This window comes from Saimiri boliviensis, chromosome 20 (assembly GCF_048565385.1).
Source record: "Saimiri boliviensis isolate mSaiBol1 chromosome 20, mSaiBol1.pri, whole genome shotgun sequence".
In the NCBI taxonomy this organism is placed as follows: Eukaryota; Metazoa; Chordata; class Mammalia; order Primates; family Cebidae; genus Saimiri; species Saimiri boliviensis.
The window spans coordinates 9,785,688-9,807,465 of NC_133468.1; the positions used below are offsets into that span (position 1 = coordinate 9,785,688).

General features: G+C 37.7%; 1 protein-coding gene across 4 annotated transcripts in view; it reads right to left on the reverse strand.

The window, feature by feature from the left end:
- Positions 1–21,778, reverse strand: part of CPEB4 (cytoplasmic polyadenylation element binding protein 4) — a 79,360-nt gene that overhangs the window by 20,253 nt on the left and 37,329 nt on the right. For 2 of the 4 annotated variants that reach the window (XM_010346643.3, XM_003936135.4), the window contains exon 3: positions 9,715–9,765. The exons of the other annotated variants lie outside the window; for them this stretch is intronic. In XM_010346643.3, the coding sequence (XP_010344945.1) occupies positions 9,715–9,765 (51 nt within the window). The remainder of the gene's footprint in view (positions 1–9,714; positions 9,766–21,778) is intronic. 4 annotated transcript variants of the gene reach the window in all.

The following is a 21,778-nucleotide window of genomic DNA, read 5'->3' on the forward strand; positions in this document are numbered from 1 at the left end:
ATTCCAGGCCCAGCAGCGTTACAGGCAGAGGGTGTTGTAGCATTCAGGGAAAGGTGGCCAGAACAGAAGCATGTAGAACAAGTGGGGACTTGGCTGGGGATGAGACTGCAACAGTAAACTGGGATAGGATTTTTCTTTTTGGAGACAGAGTCTAGCTCTGTTGCCCAAGCTGAAGAGGTATGATCTGGGCTCACTGCGGCCTCTGCCTCCCGGGTTCAAGCGATTCTCATGCCTCAGCCTCCAGAGTAGCTGGAACCACAGGAGAGTGCCACCACACCAAGCTCATTTTTAAATTTTTTTTGGCAATGACAGGGTTTCACCATGTTGGCCATACTGGTCTCGAACTCCTGATCTCAAGTGATCTGCCCACGTCAGCCTCCCAAAGTCCTGGGATTACAGGCATGAGCCACTGCACCCAGCCTGGGATAGGTTTTTGAGTGAGAAGGTATAGCTCTTTTAAGAAATCACTACACAAACTCATATACTGGTCAAGGTTTTTATTCTTATTCTTCTAGATAAATGCTAAATAAGTATAGCTCAGAAGTATTATGTGAGTATCTTCCAAAGTGAAATCATATCTCAAACCAAAATACACTATTTCTGACACACTTAGATAGCCCTGGATTTCACCAAAATATTTGAGCAAATGGATTCACACAACATAAAATCTCCCTCAAGCAGTCGTGCTTTCACTTTAATAGGCCTTAAGTTTAGAGGGTTGGGGAGGGCTAGGTATTTTCTGACTTAATTAGACAGTAGTTAGAAAGACAAATAGCATCACAAAAGCTGATGCTTGTTTAAGAACATTCTATTCATACAACTGCTTCACAGATAAGGGAGTCTGGGGAAACAAAGTAATGATTTGAAAATCTTGGTGCTGTCAGTCTTAAAAAGTTGATTCATGCTGCTTGGATTTCTGAGAAAACAGATATTTGAAAAGAACAGGTTTTTATAAGCTACAAAATTAACATGAAAACTCTCACAGCTTCTATTATTTCAAAAATAAATAATTTCAGGAATAGTAGTAAGGGCTGTGGATCAAAAGTTAAAATCAAATACTTCTGAAATCTTCGAATGTGTGCTCTCAAACTTTGATTATATACTGTAAAATAAAACTGGTCAATATAAAATAATTCATGGTTAAATTCTGAGATTAAATTCTGAAAGCTATGTAGACATTTTCACATATTAAGAGAAAATAGGTTGTAAGTGAACAATTAATGTAAATTAATACTAAAGAAATAAAAACAATGACATTCTGGAACATGCAAAACAAGAATGTGTAATTTTTATTTCCACTTATTGTAATATTTATACATTATTTTTCATGTAAATTTTGACATATGACATATACACAAAAATAAACCATAAGTTCAATGAATTTTCTACAAACTGAACAAAACTATGCAACTGGAACCCAGTTATTAATAGAATGCTAAATAATGCCACTTTATCCTATATAAAAAAGATACACTAAGCATCTTTTCCTCATTTATTTCAAATTATACTGGCACACACTTTATGATGAAATACTTGTAACATAGATCCTCTCTGCTTTTCTGAGGAAAATGTCAGACAGATTTCTAGTCTCATGACTAGCAAGCGTTGCTTGCTATTTGATGTTTCTCAAATATCCAAGGAAGTTAAGTTAAAAAATGACTTTAATTATGTTCAAAGAAATCTACGTTTTGGAAAAGTTCTAAGTCAGCAAAACCCAGTATGCTCACAATTTTCCTTCATTTACCAAAAAGTAGACTCTTAAAAAGATTTTTTTAAATCCATGCTATTACCACTGAATAAAAATCTCCCTGTCCCCATCAAAGTTTAAATGACTATCACTTACATGTTTATCTAATTTTATTTTTACTTCTTAGTTTTGATTTATTTTTATTTTTGGAGATACAGTTTCGCCCAGGCTGGAGTGCAGTGGTGCAATCTCAGCTCACTGCAACCTCTGCCTCCCAGATTCAAGCAATTTTCCTGCCTCAATCTCCTGAGTAGCTGGGATTGCAGGCGTATGCCACCACGCCCAGTTTTTTTTTTTTTTTTGTATTTTAGTAGAGACAGGATTTCACCCTGTTGTCCAGGCTGGTCTCAAACTCCTGAGATCAGGCAATCTGCCCGCCTCAGCCTTCCTAAGTGTTAGGATTACAAGCGTGGGCCACCATGCGCAGCCTAGTTTTGATTTATAAAGTCCTTAATAATTTAATGTTCAGAACTAACAGGATTCAAGAATGTTTAAAAAAAAAGGAGGGGGGGACACTCAAAATATTATGGCCATAAGTTTTTATGACTTCTGGACATGTTATTAGATCTATTGATAAATACTTTATCACCAAAATGTCTTTATAGGACTGCTTCCTTTCCTTGTTATTAGCCCTGTATGTACAATCAAATTCCCTTCATCAAAGGGAATACCCATTAATCTGTAATGCCAGACTTACAAAGAAGATACAGAAAGACTTTTCAGGGCTCTCTCCACTTTCTCCTTCCCCTCCCATTTTATTATAAAAATAAAACATTATTTATCTTATTAAAAGTACCTTTTTTTCATTTGCTGCAACATTTGTAATAATCAAAAAGAAACAAAGTACCTATACATTCAAAAGGAGAAACACCTAGTACAGGGCATTTTTATGTTATTTATTTATTTATTTATTTATTCAAAGGAGCAACCCTATTAACTGAGCATGTGTCATTTTAAATGTGGCTCATGGTCATGTACCTAAAGCTCTGTAAGATGTGGCCTGCATGCAGTGTTTAAGTGTGTACTGTAGAATCCTTACTGTGTACATTTAAAAATAAAGAAAACATAAATAGGTATGAAGGAACAGGCATAAAATCTTTTTACTTTTTATTTTCTTTTGATTTTTATAGAGTGGGGTTTTGCCATGTTGTTCGGGCTGATCTCAACTACTGAGATCAAGCGATCCACCCACCTGGGCCTCCCCAAGTGCTAGGATTGCAGCCATGAGCCACTGCGCCGGGCCATGAAATAGTTTTTCTAGAAACAACCACAGGAAACTTTGGAGAGAAAAATTTCTGGAAATAAGAAAGAAGGCTTTCACTTCTTGTTTTATCCCTTTCTATGCCATCTGAATTTATTATTATTGCATATGCTATATTGCTGTATTTGTTAATGGACCTTTTTTAGTTTTCTCCTTGGTACTAGTATTAAAATAAACAAATGATACATTACTTTCATACAAAAGCCTACTTTTCTACATGAGAGCATCTAATCAATTCTGTCAAGAATAGGACTTTAGGTCATGAAGGATAAGATATTACTATGTTTTAGTGGACAATGAGAAAATGGATCCTATTCAGGTTACGCTGATCTACTTTAGGCTCTCCATTTGTGCACCTCTCACTGCCCCATGGTGAGAAGACAGATAGCAATTCTATTTGGGAAAAAAAGCGGGGTGTAGCTCACATGATAAGATGCTATCAAATAACTGACTTTTGGCGAGGCATGGCTCACACCTATAATTCCAGCACTTTGTGGGAGCAAGGATCATCTGAGGTCAGGAGTTTCAGATCAGCCTGGCCAACACGGTGAAACCCATCTCTACTAAAAACAGAAAAATTAGCTGGTTGTGGTGGCGGACGCCTGTAATACCAGCTACTAGGTAGGCTAAGGCAGGAGAACTGCTTGGACCTGGGAGGTGATGGTTGCAGTGAGCTGAGATCACACCACTGCACTCCAGCCTGGGCAGCAGAGCTAGACTCTGTCTCAAAACAAAACAAAACAAAAAAAGCTGACTTTTCCATTAGGACTAAAAGAAAATGTATAAGAGGAGGAGTGGGGAAATTAGCCAAATTAGTGCATCAGTTGAAAAGCTATAAATTGAAAACTTGAAGCTAAAAGGAGTTAATCTATGAACAAAAGAATAAAGATGGTAGAATCAAAAAGCAGACAAAATCATTACAAAGACCAAAGTATACAATTCCACAAATATTAAAAGAAACATTTTAAATAATTTTATAAATGAATCCCTAATTTAACAGGCTCACTGCCACATAATTAATTTATATATGCTTTATAGTTCGAATTTCCTGTCATGTTGGCTTATGCTTATATTAGCTTGTTGGTACAACAACATTCAAAGAATGTCCGTAAGATATGATAAAGACACTATTATTTATAAGGCCTACCTTAGAAAAGAGCAGAGAATACAACTCTAGTTTCTTCAAGTCTCTAACCCTCAGTTTTTTATTTATAAAAATGAGATACAAATGAGGGACTAATGAAAGACATCATGTGTATATGTAATGGTCAGACAGTCACATGCTCAATAAATAATCCCCTCGCTTTCCCAAAAGTAAATTCATACTCATATATTCTTAGTTTGATCTTCAACAGTTATTCTCAGTTTTTCATTATCATTTTAAGGATAAGAATTGTAGGGCACTTTAGAGTTTACAAGATATTTTCATATTATCTTTTCAATGAAGGGATTTTTCAACATGCTCCTTACTGTAGCAACTAGAACCATAAGACAAACAGTTTCGGTAAGTGACCATCATATCCATTTCTCTTGGGTAAATTATACTTCCTTTTTGATAGATTTCTTCCCCCTCCCAAGCAAACAATATTCCTCCTTTCATTCCAAAAAACTATAATTAAGAGATGTTGGGCTGGGAGCAGTGGCTCACGCCTGTAATCCCAGCACTTTGGGAGGCCGAAGCAGTTCAATCACTTGAGGTCATCAGTTTGAGATCAGCCTGGCCAACATGGTGAAACCTCATCTCTACTAAAAATACAAAAATTATCTGGGCATAGTGGCAGGTGCCTGTAATTTCAGCTGCTTGGGAGTCTGAGGCAGGAGCAATCACTTGAACCCAGGAGGTGGAGGCTACAGTGAGCAGAAATCAAGCCACTGCACTCCAGCCTGGATGACAGAGTGAGACTCTGTCGCAAAAAAAAAAAAAAAAAGAGAGAGAGAGAGAAAGAGATGTTGTTCTGTGCTACCTTTAAAAGATCTTTAATCTCTTCCTCAAAGGAAAGAAAATACATACATGAGCTGTTAAAACTTAACAGGTTTTTTGTTGCTCTATAACTTTCTCCTGCCCCAAGGTTAATTTTTAAAGTAGTTAATCCTGAGGACTAAAGCAGTGGAATGAAAGCTTAGAGAAAAAAAAAAAGTATTAACACACAAGCATTTTTATTCAGAGGTAATGGTGGTTTCTCAGGTAAAATAAAGCTTCAAGCTGGGTAAGAGGAATATTAATCTTTTAATCCAATGTCTATCTCAGAGCTAAGCCAAGACACTCCAGAGGAATTTGAGGTAACTGGCCTATGTTTAGCACTTCCTCTCACCTAACTGGGAAACTAAGTTTCAGACTTGCTTTTCATAACCATAAAATGGGCATTCTAACTATATCCCTGCTACATGAAATTTACTAGTAAAAGGCACCTATTACGGGCTGAATTGTGTGGCCACCCCCCCCCTGCCCCCACCCTCCTGCCCAAATTCACACGTTGAAGTCCTACCCTCCAGTATCTCAGAATGTTACTATATTTGGAGACAGGGTCTTTAAAAAGGTAATTAAGGTTAAATGAGGTCACTGGGGTGGGCCCTAATCCAATATGACTGGTGTCTTTATAAGAAGAGATTAGGACACAGACAGGCACAGAGAAAAAACCATGTGGCGACACAGCCATCTACAAGCCAAAGAGACACGCCTCAGAAGAAATGAACCCTGATGAAACCTTGATTTTGTACTTCTAGCCTCCAGAACTGTGAGAAAATAAATTTCTGTTTAAGCCAACAATCACTGGTACTTATTATAGCAGCCCTATCAAACTGATACAGCACCCAAAAAGTGGCTTTAGAAAGTTTGGTTTTAAAAATACATTGAAAATCCAAAAACTCTCCCCAGGATTGCTGCTCAAAAAAATCTCTACAACTATTAACACAGCAATAAATGAAAAATTCTGTAACAGCCTTAACACGATTATCAATCATTGTTGAATTATATTGGCATTGCCTTTTAACATGAGTGGTATATGAAGGTATCTGTATAAAACTGTAGGAAAACTGATGACTGAGCAGGGGAAAAAGATAATTTGATTCATGAATGAATACAACTTATATATATTTGTACAGGCAAATTACAACATTAGTCCAATATAAACCACTGAAAACTGGTTGATTACTCTGACTTTTTTCTTTCAATTATTGTAATTATTTTTCCAATAAGAGGCTGGTGAGGGGATTTTCTTTTTATCTACTGAAGATTTAAACCTCTTTCCAAAAGCTTTGAGGTTGCTTGAAAATTCCAAAATGAAGCATAAAATAAAAATCACAGTCAAAATTCAAATGTTCATGTGAGAAGGAGAACATTCTCATTCTCTACATTTACATGTAGCTGCTCTACATTTTTATTGCAACAAAAGGAGAAATGGTTTTCAACAGATACTTGGAAGAAAAATCTCTGAAAGTTACCACTGGAACAGTAGAGTGACCATATAATTACCTTATTAAAGGTTTTCAAAAGCCTGAATAGATTATGGTAGACAAAGAAGAACAGCTCCTTATAGCACCTTTCAGTCTTAAAATTAAGCAATGACTTACTATAAAGTAACATAAATTAGGCTTTTATTTTCAGTTTTAAGAAAAGGCTGCCTGTACACAAGACATGAAGGGAATGCATTTTAAGGTGCATAGTTTCAAGTTATCTACCTTATGACAGACAACAAAAGCAGGTTCAATTTTCAACAATTTTTGCAAACCCATATTAATCCTTTGTTCTGTATTTTTTTCTTATGTATTTTCAGCTACTAAGAAGCAATACTTACCATAGCAACCCTACCAAATTAATGAACAACATTAATTCCTAACCAAAAACATTACTTATTCCAATTCTCTTATTTAGACTTACTACATGCCAGGTGCTATACTAAGTGATTTACACACATTTAATCTTCACCACAACCCTATGGGATGGGTAGTATTTGTAAATCTTTAATTAATCCACTAAGCACAATTCATTATGCCAGATTTGCAATACAGGCACCCCCAAAACCTGAGCTAAAGTGAGAGCAAAGCTACTAAGAATCAATACATAAATGAGATTAATTTGTCTACAGAGGTGATCCATTCGATATTTCACAAACATGACTGACAAAATGGATGATGTGCACATCTTGATCAAGGTCACTAAAACATTGTCTTAACACCCCTCCTCCCTACCTAGTTTTAATTTCATGACTTTCAGGGAATCTTCTGCTATGATCTGGACCTTGCTACTGGAGACAGAATAGGTCAGTCAAGCAGTCACCTCCAGCATCTGGTCTACCTGGAAGTTTTATGTTTCATCACAAATGAATAAATTGGCATCTGGTCCTAGTTGGCTGGTTACTGAAAAACTAATCCTTGATCAAATCTGACAAAATCAAGTTTTGGGGCCCCACGAAGCTCAATACTAGACCTGAGACCATGGCAATCGTAACCCCACACTCCTGTGTCTTGCTTGAGGAGCCAGCAAGAGATATTTCTTAAAAGAAAAACCTCTTTCTTTGTCCTTTATCTTCACATCTTTCAGTATGAGGTGATGCTAACCCAAGTCAGTATACCTTTATAATAAACAAAATTTCCATGTATGCAACACTAAAAACTATCTAGTCCTCTCTTAGAGTTCATGGACCAGTAAAATTTAAAAACAAATATTTTGGGGAAAAGTTACTTTTATTTTTTCATTGAGAAGATCGATCATTAAAAATGATCTATTTATGAAAGAAAGGATAGTAACGAAGATAAAAGGAAAGGCAATTTCATAATAGTATACTTTTTTTCTTTTTTTGAGACAGCATCTTACTCTGTCACTCTGGCTGGAGTGCAATGATGCAATCATGGCTCACTGCACCCTTGATCTCCCGATCCCAAGCAATCCTCCCACCTCAGCCTCCCAGGTAGCTGGGACTACAAGCATGTGCCACCACACCTGGCTAGTTTTTAAAAATCTTTTGTAGAGAGAAGTTTTCACCATGTTTCCCAGGCTGGACTTGAATTCCTGGGCTCAAGTGATCCTCCTGCTTCAGCCTCCCAAAGTGCTGGGATTACAGGTGACTTTTTTTCCTAGTTTAAGTGAATTTAGCTTTAAGGAAAACCCACTAGAGAGGGCTTATTTTTCTCAACAACCCTCAACAAAGATGGGCCCCAGAGGCAACTAATCCAACAGGAACACCTTCATAAGAAAACTGGGACAAAGAAGAGTCGATCACTTTGTCTAACATGACACAGCAGTACCCCAAATTTTGGTTCACTACAATTTCCAGTACTTGGACCTGACTCGAACTAGTTCCAAAGGAAAAGGTAAACTCTTCTACATATGTATATATGTATGTATGTGTGTGTGTGTGTATGTGTGTGTGTGTGTGTGTGTGTGTGTATGTGTGTGTATGTGTGTGTATGTGTGTGTGTGTGTGTGTATGTGTGTGTGTATGTGTGTGTGTGTGTATGTATGTGTGTGTATGTGTGTGTGTGTGTGTGTATGTGTGTATGTATGTGTGTGTATGTGTGTGTGTGTGTGTGTGTGTAACCCTTATGTTCTCCTTATCCTGATGCCACTGTCACCACAGGGTTTGGGTTTTGGCCTAATACATTTATGCTCGAATATTATATTATGGCATTATTTCTGGCATTGTAGCATGAAAAGACCTGCATCTGATGACCAAGTGAGGTTTTATAAACTATTTAGCTCCAGAAGATCTGATGTACCCAGCAATTCTCATAAATTGAATCTCCTGCTAACTTTTCCTGGCTCAAGAATCCTAAGTTCTACAACATACTGATTTCAAACACTAGCCAAAAAGAAGATCGTCATAAAAGTAATTTTTAACTCCTCATTCACAACATACTAAAATCAAGAAGTGGAGGGATTTTTATTTGTTTTGGGAATGATGAGAATACAGCTATTTAGTCCAGAACACTTCTTAGAGGTTGTGGGACTGAAAATGAGCTTTGACAAATGGAAGGCATTTTCTACACACAGAAATTTGAAAATTTACATTCCATAGTAAATTAGTAGAAAAGAAGTAAACAAGACCTCTGTATTTCACCCCATTGTTTTAGACCATGATACTAAAAAACAGACACTAAAATTCTTTTAAGTGAATGTTCCCTCCTCCTGGTGAAACTTAGCTTGCTTCACTATGCACATAAAAAGAGAACTCGACAGAACCTTCGCAGTATTTAGAAAAGGAAAGGAGAGTCTAATGAAGGCACTGAAAAGCCAATCAAACTTCATTTTTCTTGTTTTCATTTGACAGCAAACAGCAAATGACCTTGTCCTATGCAATGTCAAGCACTGTGGTTTTAGGCTACCTTTTTCTGGTTTTAGATCTCTGCTTACCCTTTCCTCTTGGAACATTTTCCAGCCAAGTGGAAATTGCTTTTATGTTGACATTTCAAAGGTCACTCTACAGAGGCTAATATTAGATAAAGCCAGTCTTTCAGTATTATTATGGGATTTTCATTTATTCTCATAAATGAAAGTTAAGGACAGGGAATCCTTTGGCCCTCAAATTAAAAAAACAAAAGTTTCTGCCACAATTTTGAGGTAAAATAATTATTCTTAAAATAGCTGATAGATTAATGGCAACTTTATAATAATCATTACAGAACAAACTAATGTCATTTCTGCACTGCTGAAGCACAACTACTATATCAGTTCTGTGCACTTCACTAGGGTAAATCAATTATCACTTACCATTAATAAGCAGAGAGCTATCGGATCCTGGATATGAATAGTTTAGACGACCTGAAGGTAAAAGAAGGCCGTTACTAAATTTACTTTTTTCATAGATGGTTTAAACTTATTCAATAACAGAGCTGAACTGACTTGCTTTCAAATAGGCAAGGTATTTGAATCTGAGGATATATCAATCGGCATGTTCATCAATATTTAAAAAGGGAAAGTTTCAAAGTAGGAAAAGAAAATATCTCTCATATTTAACTACTAAGTCCTTCTAATTTGCAAATCCCCACCCAAAGTAATTTGCTTTATACCATTATGTAACAGCAACTCATTATGACAATCTTCACATTTCTGCCCCAATAAATGTGAAAATTTTTCTTCATTTGCGTAGTGTTTTGTTACTTTTGAAAGTATGTAATTGGCAGTCATATTTTCCTATATGACTCATAAGAAAAGTGCCATGTGTATGCCTACATGTACGGACAGCTAATGGGTTTAATTTCAGGATTGGGGGAACATTCTCAGAGGGAAGAGGTACATTTCACTGAACTTACATTTGACAAAAAATATCAAAAGCCCCGGGCACAGCAGGCACTCACTAAATGCTGGGTTACTTTCCCCTAAATTTTGAAATGTGTCAAAATCTACTTTTGAAACTAAAATGGGCACCCAAGATATCCCTCAAAAAAGAATTTGCAAAGGTACTAAAATTTTTGTTGTCTTCCAAATTGCTAGCCACAAATACAAGACAGTGGGATTTCTCTACCTTGAAGTAATTACATTTCTGTTTGGAAGAGTTTCTACATGTAAGCTGAGTATACTACAAATCCTTACTGAGTACACATATGGATCTAGTTCTGCAGTATAAGTTATAAAATAGGAATCATCACGCAACACTTTTAAGTCTCCAAACCCTACATGCCACCTGCACCCACCTTAAGAAGAATGACTGAAGAACACTCACCAGGTCTTCCTCATCTAGGGAATGGACAGAAAGACCTGGTTGGTAGTTCTCCACTATAGTCCCACCTTCTATAAATCAGGATTTAGAACAGGAATCTTGGTGACTCAGAACTACAAACATTCCCTTAGGAAACAGCAGTCTGAACTCCAACCCCACAGAACCATGACACCCAAAGGCTAAGGAAAAACAGATAAACAGAGGTTCTCCGATGGCTTACGGCTGGGGTAGGCCTTCCAGGATGCCAGCAAAGACTCCACCTAGTTCCACTGAACACTCTGGGAACCACAGCTAACATGGGGTCCCATCAATCCAACAGCTATATAGTAACAACTCTTTACAAAGGAACTTAAGGTCTTCCATGTTTTAAAATGCTGCTTCTTTGAAACAGTCTCCAAAGAAATGAAACTCATGTCATGAAAAGAGGAAACTATTCTCTATTGCCAGCAACTTTAATGAATCCATATCCAAAAATTAAAGTCTGGATAAATTCTGAACATTATAATTTTCCTACAATTTTAAAACCAAATGAAAGGACTTAAAAGAAATTAAGTTGGTAATTGTTCTGTTTAAATTTCAGCTTATTCCTTTGTAGGGAGTGGGGGTACGAATGGAAATGGAAGAAAAAAAGATAAACATCAATTTCTTCCTAAAACTTGGTTTCATTCTTTAATGCTAAAGTACACTGCCAAGCATCCAAATTCTATCTAGGCTACTGAATTCTATCTAGGCTGCTTTTTAACTACAGTCTGGATCTATGATCTGTCACAAGTATATATTTTTAAAAGAATAGACTTGAGATGCTAGGAACAAGAACATGACCCTGTTAAAAACTTGTGGGGTGGGGGGCTGGGTGCAGTTGCTCATGCCTATAATCCCTGTACTTTGAGAAGCTGAGGTGGGCAGAACACCTGAGGTCAGAAGTTCGAGACCAGCCTGGCCAACATGGTGAAACCTTGTCTCTACTAAAAATACAAAAATGAGCCAGGCATGGTGGTACACACTTGTAATCCATCCCAGCTACTTGAGAGGCTAAGGCAGGACCCAGGAAGCAAAGGTTGCAGTGAGCCAAGATCACACCATTGCTCTCAAGCCGGGACAACAAGAGCAAAACTCTGTCTGAAAAAAAAAAAAAAAAAGGGTGTGGGGTGGGGACAGAGTGCTGTTTCTGAATCACAAAGTAGCAGCTGATTTTCGGTAACGGAACATATGTATGGATTCTGTGCTTCTAAAAGTCTCTAGTAAATGGGTAAGAGCTATCGCACACTTTCATTTATAGTAAAACATTTTTCAAAAGAATGTCTAAGTCAATATAGAGACAAAAATATTTCAAAACATTAGTTGAAGTGTTAAGAGGAAATGTTTTATTATCTCTAAAAAGATATTCTAATTATTTAATGCTAACATTGCAATAGAAACCAAGGCTGTTCTATATGAACCATAATGCCTCTTATTTGATGCCAAGGAAGAATTATTATTATTATTATTTTAATTTTTGAGACAGGGTCTCACTCTGTCGCCCAGGCTGAAGTGGAGTGTGGTGCCATCTCAGCTCACTGCAGCCTCAATCTCCCAGGCTCAAGTGATCCTACCACCTCGAGACTCCCAAGTATCTGGGACTACAGACACATGCCACCATTCAGAAATTTATTTTTTGTAGAGACTGGGTGAGGGGGTCTCCTTATGTTACCCAGGCTGGTCTCAAACTCTTGGGCTCAAGCAGTCCTCCCACCTCAGCTTCTCAAAGTGCCAGGTTTATAGGAATGAGCCACCTCGCCCAGCCCCAAGGGAAGATAATAAGCAATGAGAATCCAAAAGACAAACAGCCTGGTTTCACAATAAAGTTTGACAAATGAAGTTCCACTTTATCAGAAACTCAGGTTTTGATAAAGTAGAACTTCATTTGTAAAACTTTATTTGTAATACTTTTGGGTACAAAAGTATTTTGTACTTTTTGATAAAGTGGAACTTCATTTGTAAAACTTCATTTGTAAAACTTTATTTGTAATACTTTTGGGTACCTTTTAAAGAGAAAGAGAATATTTTAGCTTGACAGTAACAAAATGGTCCTTTAACTCAATTATGAGATTAACTCACTATGTATCTCCTGAAGAGACCTCCCACAACCAAAGTAGGTGACCTTTAACACTTACCCTGGCCCTTGGCCTTATAAGTTAAAGTCATTCTACCCTCCAGCTAAGACACAATGTGACACTGTCACTGGCAAAGTTCATAGTTGAACTCTGAAAGTGATACTTGTTTCTAATTTTTTTGATCCCGCCTTGTGATATGATTCCTGTCAGGCTAGAATCAATTGTGGTCTCTAGTAGCAACTACACCTGTGACACTCTATTACACAATCAGTTACTCTTTCTACTTATATTTTAACATATAGGCAGTGACATAAGAAAACTGTTTCTTTTTTTAACCTTCATAATGCTTCCCTAACCTGTTTGCTTACTCTTCCGTAAATTCTCTCTGCAACTAAAATATCGAAAGAGTTGTCCATAATTTATTATGGATAATACATATCATTTTCCTTTCTGGAAATCTTCCAAAAGCTCCCATTAAAAGTGCCATGGGAATTTGGTTATCTACAACCTTTTTGCATTCTCCTTGTACTTTTTCCTTTATTTGTGTTCTAATAACCTCTCTGCTGTATTGGTGTAAATTAATATAGATTTTCTATTCCATGGCTAGCTAGTTGATGATCCCCTCACATGTCTGAGACAGTGGCCCCTCACTACGTGTTCCCAATGAAGGGTGTGTATGTAGTTTACATATGTTTATGTATAAATATGTGCTTATATAGAAACATATTTGCATACTTAAATACATGTCTTTTTTTTTTTTTTTTTTTAGATCATTTTAGATTCGCAGAATGGGGAGGAAGATACAGGGATTTCTGATATCCCCCTGTCCCCACACAGGCATAGCCTACCCCATTATCAACCTCCCCACTAGAGTGGTATAGGTTGATAGCAAAAACCACAATTACTTCTGCACCAACCTGTATATTTGTTACACCCAAAGTTCACAGTGTATATTAGGGTTCACTCTTGGTGTTCATTCTGTGTGACAAACGTACAGGAACATGCATCCACCCATTATGGTATCATACAAAGTGGTTTCACTGCCTTAAAAATCCTCTGTGCTCTACCTAGTCATCCCTCTTTACCAACCCCCAACCCCTGACCTTTTTATTGTCTCACAGACTTGCCTTTTCCAGACTATCATATGGTTGGAATCAGAAAGTATGCAGCCTTCCAGATTGCCCTCTTTCACTTAGACAAATGCATTTAAGGTTCCTCCACATCTTTTCCTGGTATGATAGCTCATTTCTTTTTAGTACTTAATAATAGTTCATTGTTGGGATGGATCACAGTTTGCTTACCTATATTCACCTACTTAATGGTATCTTAGTTGTTCCAAGTTTTGACAATTATGAATAAAGCTGCTGTAAACATCTATGGGCATGCAGGCTTTTGCACAGACATAAGTTTTCTCAAGGATCATTTTAAATCTTTTTTTTTTCCAGGTTCACTTTTTTCCAAGACACCTTTTCCAACAAAGAGACATCTTTTTAACAAACTCACCTCATTTTATTAGTAGCTACAAAGCAACAGCTAACTTTCTTACTAACCATTTCAGCTTCTGGCTTAACCTTCTTATCTCTCTAGCCCCCTTTGGAACTAGAACTTTTAATACCTAGGCATCCTGAGTTTCCTTTTTGGGTACCAGGTGAGCATTTGATGAGTTCATTCCACTGAACTCAAAATACCAGTATTTCATAAAGTATAATAAAATAAAAATAATTGAGATATCTGAATGTTAATACAACCCAGTACCTGCCTATTGTTTTGTTTGGTTAAGTTTTTGAGAACTCATCTATCTTTTATTTTATTTTATTTATTTATTTATTTATTTTGAGATGGAATCTCATTCTGTCGCCCAGGCTAGAGTGCAATGGCATGATCTCAGCTCACGGTAAACTCCACCTCTCGGATTCAAGAGATTCTCCCACCTCAGCCTCCCGAGTAGCTGAGATTACAGGCACTCACCATCGTGCCCAGCTAATTTTGTTTGTATTTTTGTAAAGACAAGGTTTCAACATCTTGGCCAGGCTGGTCTTGAACTCCTGACCTCAGGTGATATGCCCACCTCAGCCTCCCACAGTGCTGGGATTACAGGCACGAACCACCACATCCAGCTGAGAACTCATCTATCTTTAATCATTATCCAGGTTTTGGCACATTCAGAATTTAATTCTTCAAGGGAGAAGGCAGGCATTAGGATTTTGGCATATGAACCTATTTGATGGGTAAAATTCAATCTTTGAAGCCTCTTGGTATTGATTGTGCTATAAATAAAAAAAAAACACTGCCTGGACAGCAGCTCTAATCTTAGGGAACATTATGACAGGAAAAGTAGTAGTCTCTGGAGGCCAGCTATAGAATTTGGAGCCAGAAGCCTGGCATACATCATGCAGAAGGCATAGGCTATATTTGGTGACATGACTCAACCTAGCCAAATATAGGCAACAGATACAGTGTGACTCTGGGGATCTACACTACCAAATCCTACAACCTACAAGAGATGCATACATCAAGTAGGCAATTCCGCACTAAGCATTTTCCAGTTGGAGAGAACCAATATTTACCAACAGACTGACTTAGAATAAGTGGGGGGAGGAGGTGCTAAGAAGAACAGTATGTACTAGTATATCCTTTGAAGACACTAACTAAAGTACTCAAGTCAAAAAATAAAAAGAGAAAAGACTAGAGGAAATACCCTTCTACATTAGCAGCACATACATGTATTACTTTAATTAATTAGGTAAAATAAGTTATTTTCTAAAAAATAACCCAGATATTACTGCTATTGATAATTCAACAGGAAATGATAAAATAAATACTGCCATTTCAAACAACACAAACACTGAAAAATATCAAATGTATTTGTAGTGCAATTAGATTTCATGCTGTCTATAACCTTTTCTTTTTCAGAGTCATGCCAGCAATGCTGACAACATGGTACAGGCCAAGGCCAAGGAATGATAATAGGAAATAACTCTGCAAGGTTCTCCAAAACATAATCAGACAGTCCTATAAAATGACAGGTAGCATAAAATTTTTAAGAATCAACTGTTGATCGATTCACCCTATAAAAATTTGGATACTCCAAAGAAAAGAAGGGTGTTGCTGGAGGAGTCTTCAGTGACCACAGTTAAAAATTTCTAATACACAGGAGAGAGATCCAAGATGGCCGATTAGCAGCAGCTCAGTATTGCAGCTCCCAGTGAAGGCACAGGGAGTGAGTGGACACCACACTTCCAGACGAATTTTTGTTGCCCACGGACCAGGTGATTCCCAGTGGAGGAGCCCCACGGGTTGCCAGTGCAACTATTTTGGCAGGTCGTGGCTGTTTTGCAGGCTCCCTGGCATGGCGGTTCTCAGTGCAGAGTATGTGGGACTGGATGCCCTTTTAGTTGGTGTTTGGAACTCCAGGAAAGCAGAGTTGCCCATTCAGCTGATTGAAAAGGGGAGTGAAACAGGGAGCCAGGTCAGGAGATTCCTGGGCAAGAAAGCACCAGGAATCTCAGCACCACTGTTTCACCTGGAGCGGTCGCAGCACAGGAAATTGCATAGATCCCAGAGCCTTTTCGGCAGGCGACTGGAGCACCTGGGAGAGAATCGACTGTTCAATTAGGAAAAGAAAAAAAGGGGGCTCCAAGGCAGGGAGCCAGGTGATCAGGCTCAGCTGGTCCCACCCCCACAAAAAAAAACAGCAATCGGAAACCCTGACAGTTGAGAGTTTCACAGCAAGCACAGCTGAACCCAGGAAGGTCCAGCTCTGTGGGGGAGAGGCATCTGCCAAAGGAAAACAAAGAAACAGAAATAACAAAATCATCACCAACAAGCTGGACGTCTACTCAGAGGCCCAATCTGAAAGTCAGCAATTACAAAGACGACAGGTGGATAAATCCACAAAGATGGGAAGAAACCAGCGCAAAAAGGCTGAAAACACCCGAAATTAGAATGCTTCTCCTCCTTCAGGGGATGGCAGCTCCTCATCAGCAAACGAACAAGGCCTGATGGAGAATGAGTGTGATGAATTGACAGAATCAGGCTTCAAAAGGTGGATAATAAGATAAAAGAACATGTTATATTACCCAATGCAAAGAAGCTAAGAACCTTGCAAAAAGGTTTGACAAAATGCTAACGAGAATACACAATTTAGAGAGGAATATAAGTGAATTAATGGAGTTGAAAAACACAATAAGAGACCTTTGTGAAAAAAGCCACAAGTTTTAACAGTCGAATTGACCAAGCAGAAGAAAGGATATCAGAGGTTGAAGACCAACTCAATGAAATAAAACGAGAAGAAAAGATTAGAGAAAAAAGGGTAAAAAGGAATGAGCAAACTCTCCAAGAAACATGGGACTATGTGAAAAGACCTAATCTACTACGTTTGATAGGTGTACCTGAATGTGACGAAGAGAATGAATCCAAGCTGGAAAATATTCTTCAGGATATTATCCAGGAAAACATTCCCAACCTAACAAGGCAGACCAATATTCAACTCCAGGTAATACAGAGAACACCACAAAGATACTCCTCAAGAAGAGCAACCCCAAGGCACATAATCGTCAGATTTACCAGGGTTAAAATGAAGGAGAAAATGCTAAGGGCAGCCAGAGAGAAAGGTCAGGTTACCCACAAAGGGAATCCCATCAGACTTACAGCAGATCTCTCAGCAGAAACCCTACAAACCAGAAGAGAGTGGGGGCCAATATTCAACATCCTTAAAGAAAAGAACTTTCAGCCCAGAATTTCATATCCAGCCAAACTAAGCTTCATAAGTGAAGGAAAAATAAAATCTTTTGTGAACAAGCAAGTACTCAGAGATTTCATCACCACCAGGCCTGCTTTACAAGAGCTTCTGAAAGAAGCACTACACATAGATAGAAACAACCAGTATCAGCTATTCCAAAAATATACCAAAAGGTAAAGAGCATCAACATAATGAAGAATCTACATCAACTAATGAACAACAGCCAGCTAGCATTAAATGGCAGTATTAAACTCACATATATTAATATTAATCCTAAATTTAAATCGACTAAATGCCCCAATCAAAAGGCATAGACAGGCAAATTGGATAAAAAGCCAAAACCCATCAGTATGCTGCATCCAGACCCATCTCACATGCAAGGATACACAAAGCCTCAAAATAAAGAGATGGAGGAAGATTTATCAACCAAACGGAGAGAAAAAAAAAAAAAGGAGTTGCAATTCTCGCCTCTGATAAAATAGACTTTAAAGCAAAAAAGATCAAAAGAGACAAAGAAGGACATTACATAATGGTAAAAGGATCAATGCAACAAGAAGAGCTAACCATCCTAAATATATACGCACCCAATACAGCAGCACCCAGATACATAAGGCAAGTTCTCAATGACTTACAAAGAGACTTAGACTTCCACACAATAATAGTGGGAGACTTTAACATCACATTGTCAATATTAGACAGATCAACCAGACAGAAAATTAACAAGGATATCCAGGACTTGAACTCAGACCTGGAACAAGTAAACTTAATAAACATTTACAGAACTCTCCACCCCAAATCCATAAAATATACATTCTTCTCAGTACCACATCACACCTACTCTAAAAGTGACTACATAATTGGAAGTAAATCACTTCTCAGTAATTGCACAGCATTTCACAGGTTTAAATGAAATATTGGTTGGCTGCTTGTTCGTTATTTTCCTCCCTTATTCCTTCCTGTCTCTATTGTTAAGCACAATTATTGGCATAAAAGAGGTTTTCAATACCCATTTTTAGACTGCATTCTAGCCTGGGCAATAGAGCAAGATTCCCGTTCTTTCTCCCTCTTTCTCTTCCTCTTTCTTTCTCGCTTTCATTATTTTTTTTTCTTTCTCTTTATTTTTTGTTTTTCTTTCTTTTTTCCCTTTAAAAAAAATTTTTAAAAAAATAAAATAGGCCGGGTGCGGTGGCTCAAGCCTGTAATCCCAGCACTTTGGGATGCCGAGGTGGGTGGATCACGAGGTCAAGAGATCGAGACCATCCTGGTCAACATGGTGAACCCCGCCTCTACTAAAAATGCGAAAAATTAGCTGGGCATGGTGGCACGTGCCTGTAATCCCAGCTACTCGGGAGGCTGAGGCAGGAGAATTGCCTGAACCCAGGACGCGGAGGTTGCGGTGAGCCGAGATCGCGCCATTGCACTCCAGCCTGGGTAACAAGAGCGAAACTCCGCCTCATTAAAAAAAATAAATAAAATAAAATAAAATAAACCAGTCTGATCTCGAAATAATCAGGTCAGTTCCTTCAGAGAAGGGCCTGTATATTTCCCCACCTTGATTAGTTCATCAAGAGAGCTAATCATTACCTCCAAAAAAAAAAAAAACCCACAATTTCTTTTGCACCAACCCAATAGTTTGTTTAATAGATCAAACTTTGGAAAGAACAGACCAAATACATACTTGTGGTGTTGCGTTCAAATTTATTTACATGTAAACTTTGGTGATATTTATTCAACTGGTTCTTATTTCATGTTCTTTGAAATCACAATACGATAGGAGAGAGAATAGGAAGAGTGTTTCTATTTCCAGGAACTACTGCAGGTCTGGCCCAGCTGATTACTCAAGACTCATAGCCATGGGTATATGACCCTGAAAATTTTCATAATTCTATTCTAACTGAAAAGACTCTGGGGCTGCACTCTTCTGATCCCTTTAGATTTTAGGGGCATCCAAAGACATACACAAGATCTCTGTGTATAACTCTACCCTGTTCTCATTTATCGTTTGCACTAGTGGAATGATAAAAATAGCTTTAAATAGATTTATTAAACCCAGTTGACTATTGAAAAGTGGTCTTATTTTGCGCAATTTTAAAACCTTGCTAGTCATCAGATATTATCAAAGTTGAACGACAACTGATATGTTTGATTTTGCCTAATTTGCTGTCATGATAATTAAGAATGTCGACAAAAGGAAATTCGTAATATAGCCCAAACAATCCCTTTAGATTCATTGCATGCTCATTGAGCAACTATGTTCTAGAAAAGAATAACCTCTATTTATCACAAGACCACTTTAGTAAATGTATCGGGCTGGGTAGTATTTAGCTTGGGGTATTTTGCTTAATTGTGTGGATCTGAAGATTCTCACAAGTCCTCCAGCACTTACAGGACAATCATAGTAATATGAATTAAAGCAGCAGCTTGACTATATTGTTATATACCAATTATACTAGCAAAAAAAATAGTAATCATGATGAAATTCAATGTTGATAGGACTGTAGGCAGTACATTTACTGCTGGTGGCAGTAAGAGGAGATTTAGTGTTCCTATTAATCAATTGGATCTTCTTCAAAAAGAGTTAAAATTTGTCTGCGTCACTTGAATTTACCCAAAAGGAAAAAAGATATTCAATTTTAAGTCATTTTACCGAATTGAAGAGGGTTTTTATATTAGAACATTTGAAATAACCCCAGTCTCACAGGGAACAGAGTGTAACAGAGAAACATCATGGGATTCTGAACATTGGGAAGAAGGTTTAAGGGTATCTTACATTGCTTCCCAAATCTGGCTGCATATTACAATCACCAGGGAGCTTTTATTTCCTTGTTTGATGTTCCTTCTCCATAGCTGATGTATTTATCTGGAATTCATGAAATAGAGGTAGCAAACAGGACAGTGAGTATAAATGAAGCCACTGACAATATTTTCCTTATGGGTTTTATGGGAAACTGAACTTTAAATGTTAATTGTTTGGTTTATAAAGCTGCTTACCACACCTGAGTCCATAATTACTCTCCCATGAATACTTGCCCCTCCTATCCTCCAACAGAATGAAGAGAATTCTTTCATTAATCTTCATGGTATAGTGATGAAAGGGAGTGGGCCTCTCTGTAGAACCAAAAAATTGAACATCCTGAATGTCTCCTCTTTACAGTCTGTTTGTAGTATCCCCAAACTAGTTAGGTTAATATCACTTAGCCCAGAAAGGGCGAACATGGTGTCTTTTTGTCTTTATCTTTGAAGGGGGTAAAATCACAAAGGAAGAGGTACTACATGAGTGTTTTCCAGAACTGGGAGCACAGTACTAGACCATTCTATCTCAGATTCTCTGCAAGGAGCCACAACAACATGACAGTTGAAGCTACAGACCCTTTCTCCTCTCAATGTCTGTGACTAATGGTTGTGGTATTATTAATGAGAAGGTTTACCTTGTACTATTTGGCAGAATGGTTGGTCTTTGATCTGCGGAGTGGCCACTTGGAAGAAAGAGCCTGACTAGTGCTTTGCCGTCTGAACTTTATTTCATGTACCCATATATCTGTGTTAGACAAAGAACTAGAAAGTGTTCAGGTCAAAGATGAATATCTCTGGAAGAAAAAAAAAAATTCTAATACACACACACATACACAGACACATACATTTGTTGTTGTTGATTAACTAACTAGAGGTCCTGCTCCGACCTCTTCTCCTGCTAATTTTATTTAGCTCACATCTAAGTAAACCAAAACTATACTGTCATAAGTAATATTTTAAAGAAGGTAGTCCACCTACCCCTGCACATCTGCTGTTTTTACAAACACCACTTGAGACTTGCAGCAACATGGCACTGTGGGGACCTGGACGTTGGACAGCAAAGCTCAAGAAGTGTGTAATGAACCCACTGGTTTTGAATGTCCACTTTATATTTACACATATGCAGAAGACGTATCACTATGAGCTAACAAAAAAGCATTCAGTATGTTCTATAATTTAACGGCATAAATTTAGTTTTTAATAATTTAGTCTATGGACTTAAAAATAACTCCCCAAATCAAAATCAGTAAGCTTATTCTACCCCCTTATCTATCTGTGCTACAAACCAATTTCCAAAAAAAGACATTCCCATGCAAAATCACAAGGAAGGAACTGGCTGGGACTGATATCAACTGCAGAGTCTTGTCCCCTCCCAAAGAGCCACTTCAAATTCACTAAACACACACAGAGTTTAGGCTAAACAAAACCCTTCCCTGCTACAGATCTGGCTTTCAGCTCAAAAGCCAGTGCTTACAAAAATCTTTGAAT